The sequence below is a fragment of the Peromyscus eremicus genome, chromosome 13 (assembly GCF_949786415.1).
Source record: "Peromyscus eremicus chromosome 13, PerEre_H2_v1, whole genome shotgun sequence".
NCBI classification, from domain to species: Eukaryota; Metazoa; Chordata; class Mammalia; order Rodentia; family Cricetidae; genus Peromyscus; species Peromyscus eremicus.
The window spans coordinates 2,867,504-2,894,580 of NC_081429.1; the positions used below are offsets into that span (position 1 = coordinate 2,867,504).

The 27,077-nt window shown below is 39.7% G+C and overlaps 1 protein-coding gene across 5 annotated transcripts in view; it reads left to right on the top strand.

The window, feature by feature from the left end:
• The window catches only part of Dis3l2 (DIS3 like 3'-5' exoribonuclease 2), a 322,978-nt gene that overhangs the window by 149,409 nt on the left and 146,492 nt on the right, over positions 1-27,077 (top strand). For all 5 annotated transcript variants that reach the window (XM_059278396.1, XM_059278391.1, XM_059278395.1 and 2 more), the window contains one exon: positions 11,459-11,632. In XM_059278396.1, the coding sequence (XP_059134379.1) occupies positions 11,459-11,632 (174 nt within the window). The remainder of the gene's footprint in view (positions 1-11,458; positions 11,633-27,077) is intronic.

Sequence of the window (27,077 nt, forward strand, 5' to 3'; positions counted from 1 at the left end):
TAGCTACTTCTTGGTAACAACATTGACTCACACTTCAAGACCTTCCCTAAAATCATTCAGTATTGTTCAACCTCATTTCTTGTGCCAGACATGGAGACAAGAGGATCAGGAATTCAAGGCCATTGTTAACTACATACTGAGTTTGAGGCCAGCCTAGTCTGCATGGGGCTCTATCTCAAAAAAACAAAACCACCACCACAACAGCACAAATAATCTTAGTTTCCACTCATTTGTCTGTTTTCATTGTTAAAAACATTTTCCCTGAGATCCCCATCCCTGATGTCCTGCCTTTTGCCGTGTCGTAGTCCTGATCTCGAAGAGAAGGTAACTGACTTTCTACTCCTGATTATGGAAAACAATATGATAATATATAGCTATAGACATTGTTGTGTTTGCCACACTTTGTGTGCCAGCGAGGCTTTGTCTGGTTACTGGTGTTCTGGGCCCTTGGATCTGCCAGTGTTTGTTCTCCACTTGTGGCTTCTCAAGGCTGTGATACCATTTTATCTGCATGGAGTTTACAACAGGAGTCATTATGTGTGGGAGTATTCATTTAAGGGCAATGATGATAAAGCTGATGTACAAGAGTGTATGTCCTGTGCATAGACTAGCTTTAAGGTTGGAGTTCAAAGAATATTTAATAAAGAAAAGAGGATAAGTGACCCAGGACACTACTATTGGGAGAGTTTAGGTCAACAGGCTAGTTTGAAAGACTGTCTCTGTTATAACCTCTTCTGTAAGTAGCTGGTCCTTTTCCTTAATAACTTGGCCATTTCCTTATTACTCAGGGCAGTCAGTCTGGTGCTTCTCATAGAGAATATCTATGCCCTCATAGTTGCTCCCACCAACTGGAAGAAGTTTGACTACACTGCCTGTGCTACTTGTGTGTTAGGACCCAGTATTCACGGGGAAGCTCTGCTGGGTGAGAAAGATTTGTGGTGATGACCTTTATAAGTTCACTACTGAGGAAATGCTTCTTCCTTACAACTGTTACTGCAATATCAATAATTTTCACTTTTACTTTTGAAAATATATGCACATTAAGTATTGATAATTAAAATCATTTAAATATATACTTAGAGACAATGAAAAATTTCTAAAATATCACCCTCAAGAATTCATTATTAGGGATTTGATATATATTTAATAGGATTAATTAATAAGATTATCTTAGAAATGTTTATTATTTGGGGGCTGGTTTGATGGCTCAGTTGCTAAAGGCACACACAAACCTGGTGATCTGAATTCAATCCCCAAGGTCTGTGTAAAGATGGCCGTACAGAACCAGCTTTTTCCTGCTCTTGACTGCTTCAGGATACCCATGTGGCAGTCTGTTGTGATGGCACGGTGACAGTTTGTAGAGCACTGGTCATGGAGTTTGTAGAATGTCTCTCTTTGGGTGGGTATGGCATATGCTTTATCTTCTTTTCGTTCTTGGAGACTTCCTCATACTGATTTCTGTGGTGGCTGCTCTAGTTTGAAGTCCCATTAACAGTGAAGGGGGTTTTCTTTTGCCCATGTCCTTACCAGCATTTGTTTTCTTGATCTTAGATATTCTGACTGGAGTAAAATGAAATCCCAATGTAGTTTTAATTTATATTTCCCTAATTGCTAAGGTTGAAATTTGTAACTTCATTCAGATCCATGGCCCATTTTCAATTGGGTTATTCGTTTTCTTGACTCTTGGTTTTTTAATTAGTATCCGATGCGGATACTAATTTTCTATCATATATATAATTGACAAAGATCTCTCCCATTCTGTAGGCTTACTCATTGCTTGATTCCTTTGCTGTACAGAAGCTTTTGAATTTTATGAGGGAGTTTCTATTTGTTAGTTGTTGATCTTAATTCCTGAGTGACTTGAGTCCAGTTCAGGAAGTCCTTTCCTATTCCTGTATCTTGTAGGGTCCTACCTATGTTTTCTTCTGGCAGTTTCAGCATTTCAGGTTTCACACTGAAGTCTTTGGTCCATTTGAAGTTGGTTATTGTACAGGGTGATAGATAGGGCTTTAATTTCATTCTTGTAGACACCCAGTTTCCCCTGCACCATTTGTTGGAAATGCTGTCTCTTCTCTTGTTTGCATTTTTGGCCTCTGCCAACTATGAGATGGCTGTAATTATGTGTTCTCACGTTTGGGTCTTCTGTTTTGTTCCATTGATCTAGATGCCTGTATTTGTGCAGCACCATGCTGGTTTTACTAGTGTAGCTCTGGAATATAGCTTGAAATCTAGTGTGGCGGCCCCTCCAGCATTGGTCTTTTTGCTCTGGGTTGCATCAGCTGTCCTGGGTCTTTTGTGATTCCATATGAATTTTGGGATCTTTTTTCTATGAGCGGTGCCATAGGGACTGTGACCGATTGGGATGGCATTGACTCTGTAAGTTGCTTTTTTAGCGTGGCCGTTTTCACAGTATTAATTGTACCCATCTGTGAACGTGGTAGGGTCTTTCCATCTTCTGGAGTCTTCCTCAGTCTCTTTCTTCAGAGATTGAAAGTTTTCATTGGAGAGATCTTTCACATCCTTGTTTAGGCTTATTCCTAGATATTTGATTTTTATTGAGGCTATTGTGAATGAGAGTGTTTTTATGATTTTGTTCTCAGTTTGTTATTACTATACAGAAAGGATACTGATTATTGATTGATTTTGTATCTTAACTGAAAATGTTGATCATTTCTAGAAGTTTTCTGGTAGAATTTTTGGGATCATTTACGTACAATATCATATCATCTGCAAATAAAGGTAATTTGATTTCTTTTCCTATTTGAGTCTTTGGAATTTCCTTCTTTTGTCTTATTGCTCTAGCAGTGATCAAACTGTATAGGTCATGACCTCTTTGGTGGGGGTCGGGGTTGAATGACCCTTTCTCAGGGGTCACATATCAGATATCCTGCATATCATATAATTTACCTTACAATTCATAACAGTAGCAAAATTACAGTTATGAAATCGCAACAAAATAATTTTATGTTTAGGGGTCACCACAACATGAGGTACTGTATTAAAGGCTCACAGCATTAGGAAGGTTGAGAACCACTGTTTCAGGTAGTGCTTTCTAGCACTATATTGAAAAGGAGTGAGGACAGAGGACAGTCCTGTCTTGTTCCTGATTATAATAGGATTGCTTCAAGTTTTTTTCCATTTAGGATGATGTTGGCATGGGTTTGTCATATATAGCTTTTATTATGATGAGGTATGTTCTCTCTCGTCCTATTCTGTCTAGGACTTTTATCATTGAGGCATGTTGGATTTTGTCAAAGACCTTTTCTGCATTAAGAGTGTCAAAAATCCTTCTCTTATTTTGAGATATTTATGTGGTTTTTGTCTTTAAGTCCATTTATATAATTCATTTAATTTATTAACTTAGGTAGGAAAAATAATTGTGTGCTGTACCTGTATCTCCTATAAGACTCAGAGACAGCAGCACAGGTGTACATTTGAGGGAAAATGTGGGTTATAGTTTTCCTAGGGCTAATGTTACCACTATGTAAGTAGTGAAGTGAGGAAGGAATAGGAAAGGGCGAAAGGTAATTAAGTAATAACAGGAAGGAAAGTGTTGGCTAGAGGTTTGAGAAGCAATAGGAAAAAGACTGATATTAGGTTCAGAGTCTAGAAGGACGGATATAATGAGATGCCGGTTGGAATAGACAACTGAAACTTAAAGTTCGAAAATATTTTAAAAATCAATACTAATTTAAAATCTGAATTTAAGAAATGAACAATAAAATGAAATAGAAGGTATATCTTCAGTTATTGTGTCTTCCTGGTTAGGAAGGACCCCTTGACCCCCTGTGTTTGCTGTTGTTAGAAATCTATTCTCCTTTTTTCAGTACTGCGAATTTTTTTTTATAAACTGAATTAAAAGCAAAAACCATCTTAGATTTGTAGAAAGTTGTCAAAGTGGGCTGGAGAGATGGCTCAGCGGTTAAGAGCACTTGCTGAGGACCTGGATTCGGTTCCCAGCACCCACACCAGGAAACTCACAGTCATCATTAACTCCAGTTCCAAGGGATCCCACACCATGAGCTCACAAGCACCTGTAACTCCAGTTACAGGAAAGTACACAGAAGGTAATCCCATCTGAACTGCAGTCAGTACATCTACATGAAAGTTATTTTTATGGTTCTGAAATTTACACTAAAACTAAAATGTGAAAACAAACACCTGTGCAAGAGAAATACACAATCTACCAGTCAGTTTCCTGGTAGAGCTTTGTTCAAGGGAGTCTCGTGTTTAGAAGAGACCAGATTTTATGGGTAAGTAGATAGAGGGGATCTTTCTGGGGCATCTAAGGCCCTTTTCAATAGCATGAGCTCTTTCACTGTGCTGACTCGTTAGATTTTTATCTTCTGCAAGCTCTTCAGTCTGTACACTATCAAATATATCTCCAGTGGAAATCCATAATAAATTTATTTAAATGAGGCACTTGAGAAATGTCCTCTGGAACTTAGTAAAATAAATGTTAATTACTACTAATAGGAACTTGGAGATGTTGATTACATTTGGAAGGCAAAACTAAAATATGATTTTTGTCTTTATAAGCTATGTTGTAATTTCATAAACAGACTAAGATTGTTTGGCCCAGTATATAACTTGATGAATTTTGTTGCCAGAACAGAAAGCACAAGATGGGAAAAAGAAACATTTTCTCTTTAATTTTCATGACTTATGTGACTTACGTGACAGTTTATGGGGTCAGGTCTGTCACCACATGCTGACCATTCCTATCTTCTCCTTCATACTCTCTTTGCCACAGATATGGTGCAGTAACCCATGCTGGTCGTCCCTGGGGAGGGCTGTTTCCATCTCTTAGTAGGCCTCTGTTTTATCACATGGTAGATTTTCAGTAGGTGTTTATGACAGCCTTGTTCTCTTGTGATCTTGCATTTGGAAAATTTTAACTCTGACATTCAGTGATTTTCTTTTTTCTTCTTTTTTCTCTTTCTTTCTTTCTTTCTCTCTCTCTCTCTTTCTTTTTCTTTCTTTCTTTCTTTCTTTCTCTCTCTCTCTCTCTCCCTTCCTTCCTTCCTTCCTTCCTTCCTTCCTTCCTTCCTTCCTTTCTTTCTTTCTTTCTTTCTTTCTTTCTTTCTTTTTTTTTCTGGAGCTGAGGAGCGAACCCAGGGCCTTGCGCTTGCTAGGCAAGCACTCTACCACTGAGCTAAATCCCCAACCCCAGTGATTTTCTTAGAATATGTTTCTCTGGTGATTTTCTGTGTTAGTTCTTCCTGAAATGTGATCTAGCCTGTCTGAAAAATCTAAACTTCCTTTTATTTCAGGAATGTTGTCTTAGTACTATATCTGAAATTGATTTCTAGTCTTCCGATCTAGAACCTCTCCTTTTGGCTCTGCCAGTGTTAGGTCCTTTTGACCTGCTGATCTGTGTATTAGTTATTTGTCTCATTGTTGTGATGATGAAAAAAATAACGACAGAAAACCCCTTGCCCGACAGAGCAGCTTTCGGCAGGTTCATTTTGGTCACAGTTTAAGGGTGCTGTCCATCCTCGAGAGCAGGGATGGCAGAGAACGTGATGGCCACAGTCGGGAATCCAGCCGCAGTGAATTCTGTGCTCAGCTCTTCTCCTTTTTATTCAGTGTATTAAAACTATACTAAGTATCATGAAGTACACTTTTTTCACAGCCTGTGGAATGGTGCTGTTCACATGAACTAACCTAATCTAAATAATCCCTCTCAGACATGCCCAGAGATTTGTTTCCATGGTGATTTTAAGTCTTTCCATGTGGACATTCAAGATTACCCATCACAATCTGTCACAAAGACAGTTTCCTCTGTCTTTCCGAAATCTTTGTACTTCAGTTTCATCGTCCTCCCTCATTGTCCTCCCTTTCCCTGTCCTCCCTCATCGTCCTCCCTTTCCCTGTCCTCCCTCATCGTCCTCCCTTTCCCTGTCCTCCCTCATCGTCCTCCCTTTCCCTGTCCTCCCTCATTGTCCTCCCTTTCCCCCTCCCTCATCATCCTCCCTTTCCTCCTCCCTCATCGTCCTCCCTTTCCCTGTCCTCCCTCATTGTCCTCCCTTTCCTCCTCCCTCATCGTCCTCCCTTTCCCTGTCCTCCCTCATTGTCCTCCCTTTCCCCCCTCCCTCATCGGCCTCCCTTTCCCCCTCCCTCATCGTCCTCCCTCATCATCCTTCCTTTCCCTGTCCTCCCTCATCGTCCTCCCTTTCCCCTCCCTCCCTCATCGTCCTCCCTTTCCCTGTCCTCCCTCATTGTCCTCCCTTTCCCCCCTCCCTTATCGTCCTCCCTTCCCTCCTCCTTCATCATCCTCCCTTTCCCCTCCCTCCCTCATCGTCCTCCCTTTCCCTGTCCTCCCTCATTGTCCTCCCTTTCCCTTCCCTCACTCATCGTCCTCCCTTTCCCTGTCCTCCCTCATTGTCCTCCCTTTCCCTGTTCTCCCTCATCGTCCTCTTTTTCCCCTTCCCTTATCATCCTCCCTTTCCCCTGTCTATTGGTTTAAATATTAAGGCGACTCCACGTAGTTAAAAGGGAGGTTTATTTTGTGGGGTAACTTATAAGTGAAGGGACAGGTAACAGGGTCTGGGAAAGGTGTAGTGCAGTCCAGCGGTGTTCTCTGGAGAACTCTGCTCAGTCTACCTCCAGCGTCCAGGGTCCAGGAACCAAGAGAGCTGGTGCATGCGGATCTCGGGTCTTCAGGGGTCCTCTCTCGGCTCCGCCTTGTAGATGTGACAGTTACTGAAGCCTCAAAGGGGGTGGTACTTCCAGGTCAAAGCTGGAATGGCTACCCACTACACCTGTCCTTCCCATTGTCCTCCCTTTCCCCCTCCCTCCCTCATCATCCTCCCTTTCTCTCCTCCCTCCCTCCCTTTCCCTCCCTCCCTCCTTGTCCTCTCTTTGTGAAGTGTTTTTTTGTGATCTGTATCATTTACAAGTGGTATCTCTTTTCCTAGAATGGCTGCTGGCAGGATCTTGTTTATCTGGTGCTTCTGTTGTTCTTTCTGTATATGTCTGAGGTCCCAAAACCCAAAGCTATTGAGACTTATTCCTTATGCACCTGAGCTGTTGTTTCAAGTGCTTGACTCCCCGGGGCTGGTGGGCCCATTAGTTGCTGTACCCCTGTGTCAGTTTTTGGTTGTGGCTGTCATTTTGTAGTTATTTTCTTGGAGGATATTTAACTACTTCTCTGTGCTGTCCTTTAACCCTTCCTTGCTTATAGTCAGTATGTTTTTTTTAATTGAACACGCTCTATGTTTAAATGCTATGTAATATTTGTATGATAGTCACTTGTCGGCAGATGATGCATTTCAAGACTTCTGATGAGACTGAAACCGCAGATGGCACCGAACCCTGCATACACTCTGGGTTTGCCTATACATGTGAACTTATGATAAGGTTTAACTTATTAATTAGACACAGCAAGAGATTAACAACAATAACTGACCAAATGGAGTAATCATAACAATATACTGTAATAGAATTGTCAGAACCACCACTCCTACACTGTACAGACAATATTAAGTAAGTCTACTTGACTATAAGCGCCATGATGCCACAGAAGTTGATCTGATAACAAAGATGTCTACAAGTAACTAATGAATAGGCTGAATGTGCAGAGTAAATAGGCTGGACAAAAGGAGAATGTGTGCCCTATATAAGACCTAGCAGGATGGTGGGAGATTGTTACCCAGAATAGCATGTGACTTAAAATGTATGAATTTTTTCTAAGTTTTTTTCCATCTAGTAATTCCTAACTATGGGTGGGTGACTGTGGGTAACTCAGACCTTGGAAAATAAACCATGGACAGAGGACCGCTGTAATGGCCCTTCAGAAGCTGAATCTTAGGAAATTCCTTTTGTCCATGTTTTTAGAAATGTTCCTACATTAGGCGTAGGAGTACCATTTGTGGCCATATTGTATCTTGGAGAAGATTGTCCAGCTTCACAGGGTGAGACTGATGTTTATTGTTCTCCGGATCTACCTTACCTGCGCTGGTGCCAGAAGACAGGAACACATTTCTTTTCATGTAGGTATAGTTCTCTCAAACTGTACTATACCTCATTATTTGTACTTCTCCCAGCAATTATGTAGTGATCTGATCAATAAATAGTTAATTATTTAGTGTAATTTAAATACTATCTTGAGTTTGAGGCCAACCTGGGCTACACTCTGTCTCAAAAAAAAAAAAAAAAGCAATGTCCTAGGCATCGTATGTATGTAACGTTTTTACATTAGTCTAACCATTTTTACTTCTGAGGCATCTTTCAGTTTTTACATTAGTCTAACCATTTTTACTTCTGAGGCATCTTTCAGCTGCTTTGAATTTCAAATAAAGAAGTCAATAGTGTACTTCATGGCTGTTTTTATCAGTCAGGGTTTTTGTGTTCTCCATTTCAAAATAAAAGGAATTATTGTATCCCTAGTCATAGTTATAAAAGACCTGAAAGAGCATCACACTGGAGGTAATATTAAGCCAATCTTGAAAGACTGGTATGTGTTTTCTCTTATTTATAGTTCCTAGATTGTATATAAACATATAAATCATATATGCATATATGACTTGAAAAAACCAAAATAAATAAAAGTAAGCATTATGAGGACAAGATTTATTGTTGAAGAATCCTGGGCAGTTTGTATATTTCAAGGAATTTGCCTATTTCTTCCAGGATATTGGATTTATTGGATAAAAATCACTAGTCACTCCCTTATCCTTTTCATGCTTGTAGGATGTTAATGATGCCCCCACTCATACTCTGATACTTAGAATTTGTGTCTTTGCCTCACTGTTTTTCTTGACCAGTCTAACTAGGGTCTCATCTATTCTGCACGGTTTGTTTCTTTTCTGTCGGTTAGTTTTTCTTTCTTTATTTTTCTCTTTCCTGTTACTTACCTGGATTCTAATTGCCCTTTGTCTTAGAGTTTCTATTGCTATGATAAAACATCATGAACAAGGCAATTTATTTTTTTTTAAAAAAGCAAGCATTTAATTAGGCTTACAGTTTCCAAGGTTAGAGTCTTGACTGTGGGTACTACCCAGTGTCCCGAGAGGGTATGGGCTGGTAAGCAGGTGCATATGGACAGCTCTTTGATGGCTTTTGTGTGAGAAGTGGGGCTAGCCCAACTGCAGCAACTTCTGTATTCTAGTATCAGGCCACAGGTCAGAATTTGCTAAAAGTCTGCCAATATGACAGCAGACCCTTGATTCTCATTTACTGCTGTGCACCTAAGAAGTCTGGCAGCCTGACATCCACCCTTAATATAGGAAACAAAATCTTATTCACAGAAATTGAATGACTCTGGTAAAGGCCCTAATACCAGATTGAGGCTCCTTGCAGGAGGAGCTAAAGGTAGATTCCCTGATCATCCTAGTGGATAAACAGACATATGTTACAGAGAAGGTGGCTGTTTTTGGTTTCCCCAACACCCTTCCCAGAGACAGCTGCTTAAGGATGGGATCATGTTTCTGATTTGTGTCTGGATTTGACACTGAGTTCACACTTGTAATCTGTATGTGGATGAGAATTCTTACAAGAGTAGAGAACTATCCATTTTATTTTTTATTTAATTAAAATATAATTACATTATTTCTTCGTCTTCCTCCTGCCCCTTCTATGCCCCCACTCCCTCCCAAATTCATGGGGCTGCCTCTTCTTTAACCATTATTGTTAGGTATACATATAAACAAATAAATATTTAAATACAACCTGCTGAGTTCATTCATTGTTGCCTACATGTATGTGTTTCTAGGGCTGACCGACTGGTGTTCAGCCCTGGGGATACTAATTTTCCTTTTATCAGCAGTTGTTAATTGTAGCTCTTCATCTAGGGGTGGGGCCACATAAGAGTTCACTCATTTTAGTGGGATGTTGACTGTTGTTGGGATGATTTAGGTCTTCTTTAGGCAGCTATGTTGAAACTTCATGGGTGCAGCTTCCTTGTCAGAGCTAGAAGGCACAATCTCACCGCAGACTTCCTGCTCTTCTGACTCTTACAATTTTTCCAGCTCCCTTTCCCATGATGTTTCCTGAGTCTTATGTGCAGGAGTTGTGTTGTAGATGTATCAGCTGGGACTGAGCACACTGTTCTCTGAATTTTGACTAGTTGTGCTAATACCCTTGTTCACTGTTGGTGGGACTATGAACTGGTGAAGCCACCATGGAAATCAGAGTGGAGAATTCCCAAAAAGCTAAAAGTAGATAGAGCGTATGACCAAGCTAATTCTCCTCCTTGGCTTATGCCCAAAAGATTCAGCATCCTACTCTACAGATACTTGCTCAGCCATGTTCACTGCTACTCTGTACCAAGTAGCTAGGATATGGAAACAAGGCTTAAGTTGTGAATGCCCTTCAGTTGATGACTGGATAATGAAAATGTGGAGTATATACACAATGGGATTCTACTCAACGTTAAAGAAAAATGAAATCATGAAATTTGCAGGTGAATGGATAGAGCAAGAACACATTATACTGAGTGAAGTAACCCAGACCCAGAAAGACAAATGTTATATGTTCTTTCTCATTTCTGGTCCTTAGCTCTGAATTTATCCATTTTAGTATATGAGACACACCTTTTAAAAGATAGAACTCAAGTCATAATGTCAGGACTGCCCTAGTATATGCCATCTTGGGTTTTTTGTTGTTGTGGGTTTTTTTGTTTTGTTTTGTTTTGTTTTAAGACAGAGTCTTACTTCGTGGTCTTGGCTGGGCTGGAACTCATAGAGATCTACTTGTCTATGTACTACCACACCCAGCACCATCTTGTTTTGTAAAAGGCCAAGCCTAAAATAAATATGAATAGTAGCTTGCTGCATGGCTGGACTGTAGACTTAAATTTTTCTTTCAGTTTATTTTCTCCATAATAAACATAACTTTTGTGTTTGGATAAAATGCTTTAAAATTTTAAAGGTAAATTCTAATAGAATGGCAAAACAAGTATGAACTCCAGCTCTAACTTAGTGAGCATGACCTAAGGTATTTATAAGCATCTGAATCTCATAATTTGAGCCCTGTCTTCTCCCCTAATGTTTCTAGGGAATGGGCTGAGCTATTTCCTCCTTTCCTCTAATCATCATAATTTAGCAGCAAACTAAGTTGGTTAAACTTTTCTGAAGGAGCTTGCCAAAAGATCCCTGCAGAGATTTCATAGTATCACTGTTGAAGCTGGATGTGCTGGCATGTACCTATAATCCCAGCACTTGGGAGGCTGAAGCAGAATCCCCAGTGGGAGGGCAGCCTGGGCTGTATAATGAGACTGTCAAAACCAAGGTGTTTGGGACCAATTTTGTCTTCTCCATGAGGAAAGTGGCAGAAGTTCCAAGAAGTTCTGCCTTCTGCCTTCTTCCCCCTGGTCAGACTTTGTTCTGGAAGGTACAGTCATACTATGGTCATGGACTTCATAAGGACTTTCATAGTTACTCATTTTAGAGAAGAGACTGGGGCCTACATTTCTTTGTTCACTAATATAGTTGTCCACTCTCTGCTCTATCCACAGGCAGCTGGCTAAGAGTCTTGGGCAGGCTGGTGAAATCGAGCCTGAAACAGAAGGGATCCTGACAGAATATGGTGTGGACTTCTCTGATTTCTCTGCAGAAGTTCTTGAGTGTCTCCCTCAAAGCCTGCCCTGGACAATTCCTCCTGATGAGCTGGGCAAGAGAAGAGACCTAAGGTAAATATGAGGAACACTTGGTAACAGCTGTTCCTGCTCCGTCTTCTCTCTCAATGCTTCTAGGGGCTGGACTGAGATGTTTTCTTCTTTTTGTCGAATATTTGGATTCAGTTGCAAATCTGGTGCTTCTGTGCCAGAGGTCAGCAAGTTATGGACTGCCAGCTAAATCCAGTCCACTGCTTGAGCTCATTTACTGAAGATGGATTTCAGACTTTTTAATAGTTGGCAAAATTACAGTAATAGTTAACAGTTAGGAATAGTTAGTAATTTTCCTAAAATTTGATATGAGATTCGTAATTCCTTGTCCAGTCAGATTGCAGTAGAACACAACTGTGCATGCTTCTTTGCTTATACATTACTCAGCCATTCTGCATGACAACTTCCAAGTAATTCCAACACAAGTGTGGCCTAAAATATTGACCCTCTGGCCTTTTGCAGAAGTTTGCTTCTACAATGGTTCTAGAACATTCTAATTTCTAAAGATGCAGGTGCCTTTTCCTATTCTCTCCTTGCTGGACCCCAAAGTCTCCTTTTAAAAAAGGCAATCCTATCTGCTTAGAAGTGCTTCCTCTAAACGGGCCTCTCTAGGCACACAGCAGAGGATTCAGGACCTTGTGCTTGGAGTCTCATTTTAAAGCTTTACTTTTAGGTCTGGAATTTATTGGAAAGTACTTTTGTGGTATTTTTATAACAACATCTTCTTTGAAGATGTTTCTTCATTGTGGGATGTTAGTTCTTTTCTGATATTTCTCTTCAGAATTTGGTTTCAGTACTGGCATTCATTCTGGATGCCACATGGAGATACTTAGAACCAAGAAAGTTTTCATACAACCCACCATGGAGCTGTGGAAGGTTTTTGCTAAGGTTATCCCGTGTCAGAATCTTTCCACTACACTTGCTTGCTCTGTAGCTGAACTTATGGTGTCTTCAGCTCCAAGTGTCCTATGCTCCACCGAGTGTGAAGGTGCTTTCCTGCCCTCGAATGTGTTGTCTCTTTTTGGAACTTACTGTCTTTTTTTTTTTTTTTTTTTTTTGCTGTTCTTGCTGAGAGTATGTGAGGAAAGTAAGATAATAGTCCTTTCCTACTTATCAGTGTGGCTGATGGAAATATATGTTGTATTCAAACTCATTTGGCCCAAACGTGGTCCTGGATGTTAGTAATAACCTGTACACCTGAGTTCTTGCAGGTACATAGAATGTTATCTCCTCTGGGGCATTGAACCTGAACCTTCTAGAACCTTTGTTGCCTCATGTACGATTGAGAAGTTTACTGAGATCTTTGATTGAATTAGACTATATAAAAAACTTTAATAAAGCCAAATGTGTGGCACAGGGTTATAATCTCAGCATTTGGGAGAGTGAGGCAGGAGATTCAGGCTGTGCCACAGGTCTTGTATATGATGAAGATATATTATATTTATGTAGGAAATTATCAAACAATAAAAAACATGTGAAAAAGGCTAAAACCAAACAAAAGAAAAGGGAAAAAGTAATAAAGAATGATTAAATTCTAATAATAGTTATTATTATTTGAAGTATAATTTAGTGCCGATTCAATTTTAAATGTACTCTTTACCCCAAAACTCTACTTACAGAAATATGTATTACTGAGAGAAATGTACAAAGATTTATGAGCAAAGATTTTTCATTGTTGTTTTATTGTAAAGGGGAAACAGGAGACACTGCTAAGTCCTTCAGGAACGGAATGGCTTAACAACCTATGGTCTATCTGTCCATATGATAGCATGACCATATGATAACATGATAATATGGATCTGTCCTGGAGGGAAGACCATCAAATATTGTTAAATGAAAGAAGCAAACTGCAGGTTAATATGAATATTCCTATTTTTGTGAAGTCAGTGATCCAGAGCTATATAAGTACACACACACACACAAAAAAAAGTCATATGTATGTGTCTATACATATATACACATTAAAATATGTATGTGTAGAAAATGATGTAGAAGGAAGTAAATCAAACTGGTCACATACATGACTAACATGGGAAGTTGGTTCAGGGAGCAGTAAGAAGACAGGAAGCAGCATTCCTGTTCACTTAGCATACTGTTCCATTGCTAAAATCTTTAAAATAACTGTAAGAACTCATAAATACAAATGTCAGAAGATAGATATATTCATTTCTGACCTGATCATAATCTGCAGAAAAATACTAAACATTTCAGTGGTCACTGGGGCCTAGAGCTGCTTCAAGTTATCCTTTTATGGCTCCATCTTGCCTTTGTTTTGGCCCTTGTTGCCTTCTGGGCTGACCTACAGAATAGACCTTGCTCTGCGGAAAGCTTCTGTTAAAGTCTTAACCGTGTGCCCTCAGAAGGGGCCCAGAAGTAGAGGACCTTTGTGATGTTTTCTGCTGTTAATGTAGTAACGGATGTTTAGAAACTCCTTTAACTTTCCAACGTTCTCATTGCCATCTGTCCCCAAGATTATGTTTCTGAAATTCACATCACCTTCATTTATTCTTTTACATTTAACATTTTTAAATGGTTTCTTGATATCTAAAAATAGTCATCTTTAAACATTGGTGAACATGCATCCCCACTAATGCATGTCTCTTTAAAATTATAAAAAAATTGCTGGGTGGTAGTGACGCATGCCTTCAGTCCCAGCACTCGGGAGGCAGAGCCAGGCGGAGCTCTGTGAGTTCGAGGCCAGCCTGGTCTACAGAGTGAGATCCAAGACAGGCACCAAAACTACACAGAGAAACTCTGTCTTAAAAAACAAAACAAATAAAAAAAATTATTAAAAAATTTAATATATTACTAATCTGTTATTTATATTATAAACCTAAATGAAAGTAGAAAAATAAAAATGAAATGAATTTTAAATATTTTAATATTTTCATGAAAGGTATTAAAAACTGTGTTTCTTTATATTGATAATTTTACTTTTGGTAAAAGCAATTCAACTGGGTGTTATTGTTATTTTTAAACTTTGCTTTAATAACTTGTAGTATGGAAGTTTAAATATCTGATTGTAAGTCCTGTATGTTTTGTTTGTTTAGACAGTGTCTCAGTATATAGCTGTGACTGTCTTGGAACATGTTATGTTCCACAAGGAATTCACAGAAATTCACCTGCCTCTGTCTCCCAAGTGTTGAAACTAAAAGCATGTGCCACATAGATAGCTAGATAGATAGATGCATACAAACAGGTGCTTACAACTGACCTATATCCTTATTCCTATTTTAAAAAAATAAAAGTATTCACTAAACCATAATACTCATTTTTTAGGTTCTATGCAAGAATTCTATCCAAGTTTATTTGAAACACAGGTAAAAGTCTCTGTCTTTCGTATGCCAGTCAGTTCTTGTGGACTGGTTGAAAAGTGCTGCATTATTAGCTTTTGGTTTTATTTGCTTTGTTTTTTGAGACATGGTCTTACTCTGTAGCTTAAACTGGCCTTAAACTCCAGTCCTCCTGCCTCAGCCTCCCAAATGCTAGGGTTACAGGCATGCACCATCATTCCTAGTGTTAGACATTTTTTAAAAGCTCATAATCTTCAGCAAACTCTTTCAGTGACATCGTAAAATCTAGTTGTAAAGTTCTGGTATGTAGTTTGGGTGTGTACATGCAAGCAATTTAGTAGTTTGTACATAGATACAATTTTACACTCCAAGTAATATGATAGTAGAAGCATTTCAGCATGTCTGTTAAAAAGATCTGGATGTGGAAGGCTTTGGGTTTGATCCTGGCACTGCAAAACAAAAATAACAAAACAAACTTTAATGTTCTTCTAAATATAAATATAGTATTATGTTTTCAAATTCAATAACCCATTTTCCTTAATGTTAAAGTTCTATCTTCCCCTTGAAGGGACACTCACTGTGTTTAGTTTTTCTAAGTTTCTCAAAGCCTCTGGCAGCCATTGTCATGCGGTCACAGCCAGGCTGTGATGAGCTTCTACAAGAAGGGCCAGTTCTGCTACGTTCTTGGTGCTACTGTTTTGGGGAGCACTGTTACTGTTATCTTAAGCTTCTGCATCTTTCCAGTAATATTTTAATAAGTGACTTGTGTTATAAAGGTTAATCTAGCTAAAACTAAGTGAGATCTGCAAGTCTATATAAGCAGGCATGGCAAATACCTGTAAGTCACAGCTGATTCAGGAACCAATGAGAGAGCCCATGGTATGAGTTTTTTCTAGAATGTTGACTCTTTTATTTGCACATGACACTTATACTGACCCATACATGTAGTCAGGTCACTGGGGGTTAATTCATGAATTTATGTAGTCTTGATGAATTTCTAATTTTTTATGATAAAAATGTGTATAAAGTAAAATCTGTGACTTTGCTGATGTGTTTGGGTCGGATTAGCTTCTTTTCTTTGACTGATATGATAGGTTTATTTAGTTTATTAACTAACAAATATTTGTTATATGCCATCCCTGGACACGGAAATATGGTAACAAATAGAAATACATATGAGTTTCTGCCCCTATGAGTCTTCTCCCTTAAGTCTCATGTCAAAGGACATGAATGAAATCTTTTAAGCAATAGTCAGATAGTTAAAGTATTTAAATAATTTGATAAATTTAATGGAGAGAAGTAGTTAGAATAAGTATTTGTAATAGTGTGATACATTCTTCTCTGAAATTCCCATATCTTCAAAGGCATTTTAAAAGCAGCGTTCATTTTCCTAAATTTGACCAAAGAACTCAGATTGAGTCCTAGTGCATACTATAAAGTATCTTTTATTGAATAAATTAATAGATATTCTCCAAAATCCCAAAGCTGCTCTTCTGTATCTTTTTAAACTTTTCCTTCTTGGTTGCTGAAACATTTATATATATTTTATATGTATATGACATATATATACTATATGTGTGTGTGTGTATATATACATATGCATGTGCCAAGCACTAAACTGAAAATACAAAGACAACTGAGGTGTAGCACTTTATCTTTAGAAAGTCAGGTTCATATTGAGGTAAATACGGCAGAGAGTAGCAGGTGCTGCAATATGGCTATGAACACTGACCAAAGCTAAGGTCACTGGTTGGGTGGACTGAGAGCTAAGAATCAAGGCAGTATTTAGTAACTGGAGTGACTGAAATCATCTCCATTTTAGTGACAAGCTTGAGCTACAGAATGACTATGTACCATTAGACTGTGAGATCCTCTGACAAGACTTGGAAGCCATCTGTAGCTTCTTGCTCCTCTCTTCCCGGGTCACCATGCCTTGGAACCTGCAGTGTTCCTCTGGCGGTAGCTACGTAAGAGCTTCTACATACCCGTTTAGGTTTGGTATTTAACAATTATATTTGGAACAGAAAAGTTCCATCAATCTTTAAACCTCATAATCCAATTATGTCAGTAAAATTCCAGTTTTTTAGTCCAGTGGAATTGGGGTAATATTTTGCAAACTGAAGTTGAGAGAAATAGTGTTTATTTTGAAAAGAAAAATGGTTGGTTAGCAGTTTTTAAGAAGTAAGGCTGGTGTGAACTCACAGGGGTGATCTGGCCCTTCTGATTGCACTCACCATTCTTTTAGACATTTGGCTCCCTTCTCTGGAGAATCCCTACTTACATGGCCTAGACTTGTAGCTCTTTTTAGCAGGGCACTTGAGGTTAAACAGCACCATTCCTGCAAAATTTGGGGACTAGGAAAATACTGTGTCTGAAGGAACTGCTTAAAGTTGGTTGTATCTGAAGCCTGAGAAACTCCAGGGTTATTTCCAAGACTGGTTGCATTTTTTTTTCTCATTTCATTCATATTGTTTTGTTTCCTTTGTTACTAAACTAGAATAGGAAACTGAAGCTTAAAAGTTCAATTCAAGTAGAAAATGAAAACCTAAATTCATTGGAGGGAAAAATACCGTGTTAACCTGATTTTTATGTTTTCCCAATAGCTATTATTATTGTATACGTTTGAATCACATCACTTTTTGGTAAAGCCATGAGCTTCATTGAAGCAGGGATGGTTTCTATAACTTTTTACAAGAGAGTTTGTGGTATCTATTTCTTTACTATTCCCTCAATAAAAAGGAAGCCCAGTGACCTCCACTGGACCATTACAAATGTGAAACTTGGCACTTAAAATTGCTTGCTCTAAATTTTCCAATTGCTTTCTCTCTCTCTCTTTTTTTTCCATTTAATGTCGTTCTGCCAACTGGTGATTTTATTATTATAAACAGGACATTGTATTCACTTTTAAGAAGAAATATGAAGCTGGAGGTAAAATTACAAACTGCAGCTTCTCGGCTGCCAAAATAGAAAACAATGAGCTAAAAATACTGAGCACAGAAAGGGTGTTGTGGTAAGAAATATTGAAATATCTTCAAGGTGGAGAGTTCCCAAAGAAATTTTCTTCTTACTCCAGGTAAAACCAACCTTGAAATAACAATTTGAAAGGAGAGTCATATAATACTAGCCTCTTTCAGGTCAAGCCTTTTGTGGGAAAGCTTTCAAACATAACTAACATTAAATGACTAATGATCTTACTGTTTATTGGGAAGTCCAGTATGATTAAATTGCCATTAGGAAAAGGTTCCTCGGAGAAAGCAGGGTGGCAGTGTAGAAGAACACTAGAAGTCAGTCCTATCTCCCCGAGACCCTCCCATGACTTTGAGCAAGTCAGTTAATCCCGGGAAAGATTGGATAAGAGTAATTATTGTCACCTTTTGTAATGTGGATTTTTCTGACCAGATTAGAATTTTCCAAAAGGTGCTGTTGTAGGTAAGGTGTTCCTTGGGGTTTCAGAGGATTCCATGGGTCATGCCTACATACATTCCTTGAAGTTTCAGTAGGGTTATAGAGCGTTCCATGGGTCATGCCTGTGTTCCCTGGGGTTTCAGTAGGGATCATGGAGAAAAAGTGTTTGATAGCAAATGCTTTTGGAAAACAATTGACTTAATATATTTCTCTGAACCTTTTCTACTGGATCATTGAGGGAATTGGTATTTCATTGAATACACTTCTAAAAATGCTGAACTACACAGTTCCAACCTTTCTGTTACCCTTGATCTGGCTAGGGTTCTTTGGTTCTGCTCAAATGGAATTGTTGAGTAGGTGAGGAGTGGCTCATCTGGTGTTGGTAGTCATGGGCCCTTGAGTGCTGAAGATTTATGGGCTGAACTGAAAGACTCAGGGGCTTATTGTTTCAAGACCAGGAACTTTCAAGACCAGGAACTCAGGACTTCCTGCTTTAGACCTCAGAAGACAGACTCATAGTTCTAAGTACCTAGATTAGAGCCTTACTCTTCTTATGCCAGTTCTTACTGGTTCTTATGCCAGCAGCCCAGCACTCGGGGGCTGGTAAAATCCGAGGTATAAGCGGTAGCTAGCTCCAGCAGCGGTTAGTGCCAGCTAGCATCCCAGCAGGTCACCCTTGGGTGTTAGAGCTCTTGGCCTTTCCAATGGTGGCTAGTGTTGCAGTTCTCATGCCTTGGGCATCAGGACACCTGGCCTCCAAGGTGCGGTAGCTCCCTCCTAGTGACCTGAACCTGCAGTGTCCCATACCCACTTTCTGGAATCTTGACTCCTCTTGTAAATCCTCTTGTAAGATCCCCCAGATCTTAGCACAACAAAGACATCAAGGCACCATTCTAACCTAAGAGCCCAGCATGGAGACTAGGGCACCTGCCAAAATGAGAACAAAAGCCTATCCATCTTAGTCCATAGTTCTGGGAAAGTCCCTGAATGTACTAACCTTGCTTTTTGGCTTCTGTAGCTCTGCTTATTGCTAATTGTTCTTGATAATTGAAATGAGTCAACCAGGATATGGTTTTTGTACATAAAAAGCCAAGAACAGGAAGGCTCATGGCTACACAATTTGGGCAAGTTCTCTGTGTAGCCTGCTGGCGGGCGAATAAAGGCTTTCTATTGGCTGTAAGAGTCTGTGTTCTTTGAACCTTACTACACTCTGTCACTTCCACAGTCTGTATTATCCACTACTTCTTCACAGCCACACATAGTCACGCTGCTGCTGCTGCCAGCTCTTCTGCCTTTCTTCACAGTATCAGCTCAGCCTGCCCTAAGAATACAAATCATAGGGGGCAACAGAATAGTCTTTTATTGGACTTAATGTTGCAACAGGCAGGGTAGATACTTCAGATTGACTAAAGTGAGCTGAACAGCCAGGATATATATGGAGAAAGCTGAGTGTGGCGAGAGTTGTAACATGCAAATGAAGGATTGTATTTGCATCAATTATAGCATAGCTTCCAGTCCCACCATGTTGGCGTCTTGTTGAGTCATTCATGCAGCGCTCTCCCTTCTTTCCATCTTGTGTGAGGATAGGTGCAGGGTCATCTAAAGCCACTGAAGCTTGTTTGCCTGGAATCCTGCCTTCCAAGGCCAGTGCAGTTTGGAGTAGTGGTGCCTGGAGCAAGACCTCTAGGAACAGGTGCCACAGCTTCATTAGTAGTGTTCTTGCAGCTGCAGTGTCCTCAGAGTCAGCCTTGAGCATTCAAAACAGCTGGCTTGCCCAGAGAGCAGACTTGCCAGTTGCCAGAGAAGGGGCTGATGGGTGGACAGTTTTTCCGCTCCAGGTAGCCATGCATAAGAGAAGGGTTTATCTGTTATCTCTACTGTCATTCAAAGGCCTGAATGGCATTTTGGGGGATTTTGTTTATTTAGGGCACAAGAAAAGCAGCAGCAACAAAAACACAGCATTGTAGGATGCTTATAGTGCAGACTTTAAGAAAGCTCAACACAAAGTAACATTCTCAACAGCACTTAATGGTGCTTAGCAGTGCCTGACTCCCAGCTAGGGCCCTGGGAGAGCTGGGTCTCGGATTGGTTTCACTTCTCCATCTCTCAGTGCATAACTCTGTATTTGAAATACCTTGCTGAATTAATCAGAGACATCTTATTCTGGGATTTAAGAGAAAATAGTGACTATCTGCTACCTTTCCCTGAGAAGTAAATCAATATTGGCTGTGTGCCTTCTCTCCTCACCAAGATAAGGGCTGTGCTTTAAAACTCAGTTACTTCATTGTCAGCAGGATGCCATGCCATCCTTCCTTAACTGTAGAGGGAAACAAGGTTGGATTGGTTGGCACCTGGAAGCAGCTGTCAGTGTCATTTGAAACTACTAGTAATATTATTCCTTTCGTGTCAGTCCCAGCTCACTGTTGTGAACCAACAGGAAACTGGTAGAGAGTAACAAAGATTAGTGCACCCACAACAGGGTCTACAATGGACATTCTCAGTTGTAAGTGTGTACTTTCTTTAGTACTTTGCCAGCTCCTAGAACTTATGGTGAATAGCACTACTCTTAGAAAAGAAAAATAGTCAAAGATGAGTGGATTTTGTCCTGAACTGCTGTGGGATGATTTGTATGTCAAATGCTCTGATTGGTCAATAAATAAAATACTGATTGGCCAGTGGCCAGGCAGAAAGTATAGGCAGGACTAACAGAGAGGAGAATTGAGAGAACAGGAAGGTGGGAGGAGACACTCCCAGCCGCTGCCATGACAAGCAGCATGGGAAGATGCCGGTAAGCCACGAGCCACGTGGCAAGGTATAGATTTATAGAAATGGATTGATTTAAGCTATAAGAGCAGTTAGCAAGAAGCCTGCCACAGCCATACAGTTTGTAAGCAATATAAGTCTCTGTGTTTACTTTGTTGGGTCTAAGCGGCTGCGGGACTGGCGGTAGACAGATATTTGCCCTGACTGTGGGCAAGGCAGGAAAACTCTAGCTACACTGAACAGATGCAAAATTCCTACTGGCGAGAAGACAGTTAATTTATGTTTTATAGTATAGAAATATTAATATGGGGGTAAGATGACTAATTTGTATATATTCTAAATAAAATCTTCTAGAAATTACAGTGATATGAAAAATAATTTCATGTAAGTGGTTTAAGATTCAGAACAGATGAGGGTAAAGAGCTGATTTTAAGGATTATCAAGTCTCTTTGCTTTTCATAATGAGATTATTATTCAAATACAAAGAAGTTGACCCTTTTAGATTGCTAGTTCATGATATCTTTCTTAGTCACCGATTCATGGACCTGTTACTACTCTCTAATTCCATAACATTTCTGTCATACCCAGGGGAAATCCCATTAACTCTGACTGCACCCTGCCCTGCCTGTCTCTAGCAACCACTAATGGACGTTCAGTTTCCATGATGTCTCTGTTCCGAAATAGACTTTCATGTTTTCCAGCCAGCTTTTCTTTAGCATAACGTTTTCAAGTTTTATCTGTTTATAGCATTGATCAGAATTTCATCTCTCTCCATGCTGACTAGTACTGCATTGTAGCAGCGTGCCCACGTACTGCTCATCAATTAGTGAAACATTGAGTTGATTCTACTTCTTCACTAGTACAAATCATTCTGCTGTGAGCATTTTGATATGGTTCTTTTGTGGGTGTATGTACTGCTAACTGTGGGATTGCTGAGTCGTGTGGTCAGTCTGTATTTAAACTTTTCAGTAACAGTCAAACTGTTTTCCACATGGTTGCACCATTTTTGCAATTCCACCAGCAATGCACGACAATCTCAGTTTCTCCATTCCTCACCAACACTTGTTACATGTATTGTGTTTATTAATTTTTTGTGTATGTGGTATGTGTTCATGTGCATGTGGGTACATGTGCATGTGTATGCATGTTCCTGTAGAGGCTAGAAGTTGCTGTCAGGTGTCTTCAGTTGCTCAACACCTTAGTTTTTGAGGTAAGATCTTTGCCTGAACTTGGAGCTCCCCAACTCAGTTAGACTGGCTGGCTGGTGAGCTCCAGGAATCTCCCATCTCTGCCACTCCAGCACTGGGATTACAGGTGTTCACCACAATCTCTGGCTTTTACCTGGGAGCTGGGCACCAGAGCTCAGGTCCTCCCTCACGTTTATGTAGTAAGTGCTTTAGTTCTAGGTCATCTCCCCAACCCTTTTTTTTTTTTTTTAATTTTTAAAGTTAGTAAACGAAGTAATAGTTTCCATTGTGGATACATTTTCATCATTATGCTTTGATTGTTATTGAATTGACTTTCCCAGATTGGATTATCTTGTCACCCTTGCTGAAGATGATCATAAATGTATTATTTGTGGACTCTATTCTGTGTTTCTGCTCCTGCCGTGTGTCTAGATTACTGTAATCTTGTAATCTAGTGAAAACCTTGGGAACAGAGAAGCACAAGTCTTTCTACTCTACAGTTTTCCTTTCAAGATCTTGTCTCTGTCTGAGTCTCTGTGTTGTATTTCTGTATGCATTTTAGGATCAGCTTGCCAATTTGAGGAGCAGGGAACAGGATCTTGTATTTTGTTAATAATTGTGTAAAGCCTGTAAGATCAGTTAGTGTTGCCAACTTAACATTGTCTTCTTGATATCTTTCTCTTTGTTCGATTTATTTTAGTGATATTTTAGAACATCCAAATACATAAACTTTCATCTTTGTGCTAAATTTGCTTCTACATGAGGTTTGATCATATTGTAAAGAAGATTGCTTTCTTAATTTCATTTTCAAATTGGCCTTTGCTAATATTTAGATGTACCATTGATATTTGTATGTATAAATTATATAACCTTCAGTCTTCCAGAATTCATTTATTAGCTCTTATTATTCTGAATACTTTAGGATTTTCTTTATTTGGAAATTCATGTCATCCAAAATGCAAAGTTTTACTTCTTTCTAACCTGAATGTCTAGATTTTTCTTTTTCTTATTTCTTAGTTGCTCAAGCTAGAACCGTTGGTTGGATAAAAATGTTTGGGAGTAGGCTTCCTTGTCCTAACCATGATGACTGAATCTTTTAGTATTAGTTGTGATGCAGACTGTGGGGTTTTGTAAATGTCCTCTGTCTTGGGGAAGCCGTCATATTCTTGTTTGTTCAGTACTTTTATTTTCTTTACAGGAAGAGTACTGGATTTTGTCAATTTTTTTTTCTATTAAAATGATTATGTAGACCCTTAGGAATATTTGAGGCTTTCCCAAAGTCCTCTATGGGCATCTCTTTTTCCAGCTTTTCTTTTTTACTTTTGGTTAGCATCTTATTTTCTTTGCTACTAACCCCATCTTCAACAACCCTGGTTGTTTTAATGCTTTTGTACTGAGTAACGTCTGATGCAGTTGAAATTAAACAGTTTCTATTATGGGGATTTTTAGGGAAATATCTGTGAGACTGCTTGCCTTGCCTTGACTTCAGACTGTTGGTTTTCAAGGCTGCTACAGAGATGGGGCAGGGACAGAGGAGCTGTGGTGGCTTGAATGTGAATAGCCCTCATAGGCTCATATGTTTGAATACTTGATCCCCAGTTGTTAGAACTGTTTGGTAAGGTTTAGGAAGTGTGGCATTGTTAGAAGAGGTGTGTCACTAGAGGTGGGCTTCAAAAGCCTATACCATTGCTAGTTAGCTTTCTGCCTCCTCATGCTTGCATATCAGATGTAAGGTCCTCATGGACTTACTGCTCCAGGGCCATGCCTGCCTGCCTGCCTGCTACCCTACACCCTGCCATGGTGGTCATGGACTCTAACCCTCTAGGACTATAAGCTTCAAATTAAGTGCTTTCTTTTATAAGTTGTCTTGGTTATGGTGTTTTGTTCTGACAATAAAAGAATATCTAAGATAAGACCTTACAAAGCTCACTATTCCTGTTGACATTCAACCATTTTTCCTGAATAATTTTACCTCAGATTCTTATAAGCCTTTGACTGAGTTGTAGAATTCTGAAAATGATGATTTAAATAATTTTTAAGAGTTATTGCATGTATATAGTAATTGCTTTGAAGTGGTCACTCTCAAATCTCAAATCTTTTTGATACCTGGGTTGAAAACAAAGAAAGACAGTATCCTGCAGAAAGTTTTAGAAAAGTAATAAACTTGCTGGGAAAGAGAACAGAGAGCAAAAGGAACAGAGAATTTGAAAAGAAGAGCAGCAGAGCAGTCAAAGATGTGTGGTGGGCAAATCATTCCTAAGATTAGATATACTTGGTAACCCAGTGTTCCTAACAGTGCAAATTAGAAAAATGACCCGACAGTGCAGGTAACAGCAACAAAGGAAACACATTTCTCAGGTTTCTGTGCATCACCTGGTCTGCACCCAGCCGTTTATTTCCCCCAGCAGTTTTACTCTGTCATAGTTCTGTGGCTTGCCCACTCTGTTCTCAGTTGCTAGGCACATTTTAGCTTCTGTAACTATGGTTTCTCTCTCTGAACAATTAGGCATGCACTGCTCAGTTCCCCCTTGGCAGTTTGTTCATTTGCTATCTTGTGTTCTGACGGAAGTTTGCACATGACTCTGATAGGACAAACTCCTTCTCAAGAGGAAGGTGGTCTGCTAGCAACCTCATGTTTGTAGCAGCTAACTTCACAGCACTGAGTGTTTAATAGAGAGCATATGTGAGGAAGTGTAATAAGATAAAGGGAAAGAGAAAGAGGGGCAATACCAAGCTCTTATTTACAACCACAGAAACCATTCATTTACTCAATGTGCTGTATGATTTTTAGCAAATGCTAAGATTCATTCCTGTTTTCCTTTTGATACTCTGAAGAAAATAAGGATAAAACATAATTTTCAAAAACATAGCCTTCAAAGAAGTTGTAGTTCAGTGGGAAAATTAGGTAGGAAAACATCAAAGAGATTAAAATTACTGTTATAAAATGCTAAACACAACTTCAGTTTCTGACAAAGATGGAGTGCCCTATTCTTTCCTGGTCCTCCTCCTAAATGAAGCATGAGGGTAAAAGAAGATTGTGAAAGGTGGTGAAAGAAGCCCGGGGGCATGTCTCAGGACTTAAGAATAACATGGAATTCCTCTTTGCTTCCTGCATGTCTCAGGGTTCTGCAGAAGTTACCAAGGTGAATTGTTCATAAAGCACAGAAAGGTAACATTGAAAGCCCCACCTCCTCTAGTCAGAGGAGAAGGAAGGACATGGTTTAGCAACCGAAGATGGTTTTTTGGCAGTACCCACCTAATGTCAGTCACATGGCACCTGAAAAGCCCTCCTTCCTCCTGCACACACACAGTTCCTATGAGGCTGAGCAAGATGTTAACGTTGGACACAAAGCCATTGGAAAGCAAGCAGTGATGCTCTAGTTCCCACACCTGTGATGATCGTGGAGCCCAGCAGTGAGTTAATCTTCCATCCTGCTGACTGTGGACAAGCAGCATTCCTCTTCTCCCTTGAGGTAGATCTGAGAAAGTAGCTGATCTTTCTTCAGTGTGTGCAGAAGCGGTTGGTGGTACTCTCATTCTCTTCCCAGACAGGAGCAGCAGAACTAAGCAAGGAATTGCTCTGTGCCTCTCTCAGTGGGAGAGCCATGCTCTGTTTCTCTCCCAGGATAGGGTTGTCACAGCCAAGGAGGAGGTGGCCCCATTGCCAAGCAGTGGAAGAGGTATGTTTGAATTCCCCTACTGAACTAATACTGACAGAGCTGAACTTGGAGCAGATGATCTTCTAGTCTCTAACCAACACATGGAGGCCTAAAGTCTGCTTTGTTTTAAGTGAAAAAACAAAACAAAACAAACAAACCAAACAAAACAAAACAACCAGCCCTCAAAATTGGGGGAGGGAGAGAAGAAGAAAATTATGGATCTGATACAGGACATATATCTGGGATATGTAACGAACTCTTTTTGGTTTTTCTAGACAGGGTTTCTCTGTGTAGCTTTGCACCTTTCCTGGATCTCACTCTGTAGATCAGGCTGGCCTCGAACTCACAGAGATCCGCCTGCCTCTGCCTCCCGAGTGCTGGGATTAAAGGCGTGCGCCACCACCGCCCGGCTGGGTGTCGTGTTCTTAAATTTACTTCCTGATTCTAGGGGCGATAGCATATTTAGGGGTTCCTGAAAAGAAAAATTGGGGTTGTCAAGTCTTGGGAGAGGTAGCTGTATCATTTGTTGTCCAGTCTCTGTGTAATGGAAAAGTGCAGGGCTTGTTTCAAGTCCTGGCTAGAGTAGACTGTGAGGCTGGATCGTCTCAGCTAGCTACCTTGAAACTGTCCTGAGCAGTTTGTAGTCCAAAGCCAATCTTTAGGTGGTGTTTGTCAGCTTAGTGTCCTTATCATAGTCCATGTGGAATCGTCGTTGTGGGGCCCCATCATCCCTTTGGAGACTTCAAAGGTCACTGTTAGGCATGGTCACGGTTCATTGCAGAAAACTTAAACATTTTAAATGTCATATGCAGCAGATTTCAAAGAGGTTAGAGGATCAATATTTGTTATGTACACCCAGAGTACAAAAACTTAATTTCTAGTTGCCTGATAGAGACTCAAACCTGAAATCATGTACAGGAAGCCAGATGAAGACTTTTCTAGAATTAGCTAGTACTCTATATGACCATTAATATCATGACAAAAAGTTTATGAGTTTGGGGATAATATTTATACTTTTAAGAAAAGCTCTAAATATGTAAGATAAAAACCAAAGGATTATGAAATTAGTGGCAATAAAATAGTCCCTAATTTTTTGTTTTTCTTCTGTCTCATATCAGGTGGCTCTTCTGACATGAGACAGAGATTTTGAATTTTCCTTTAA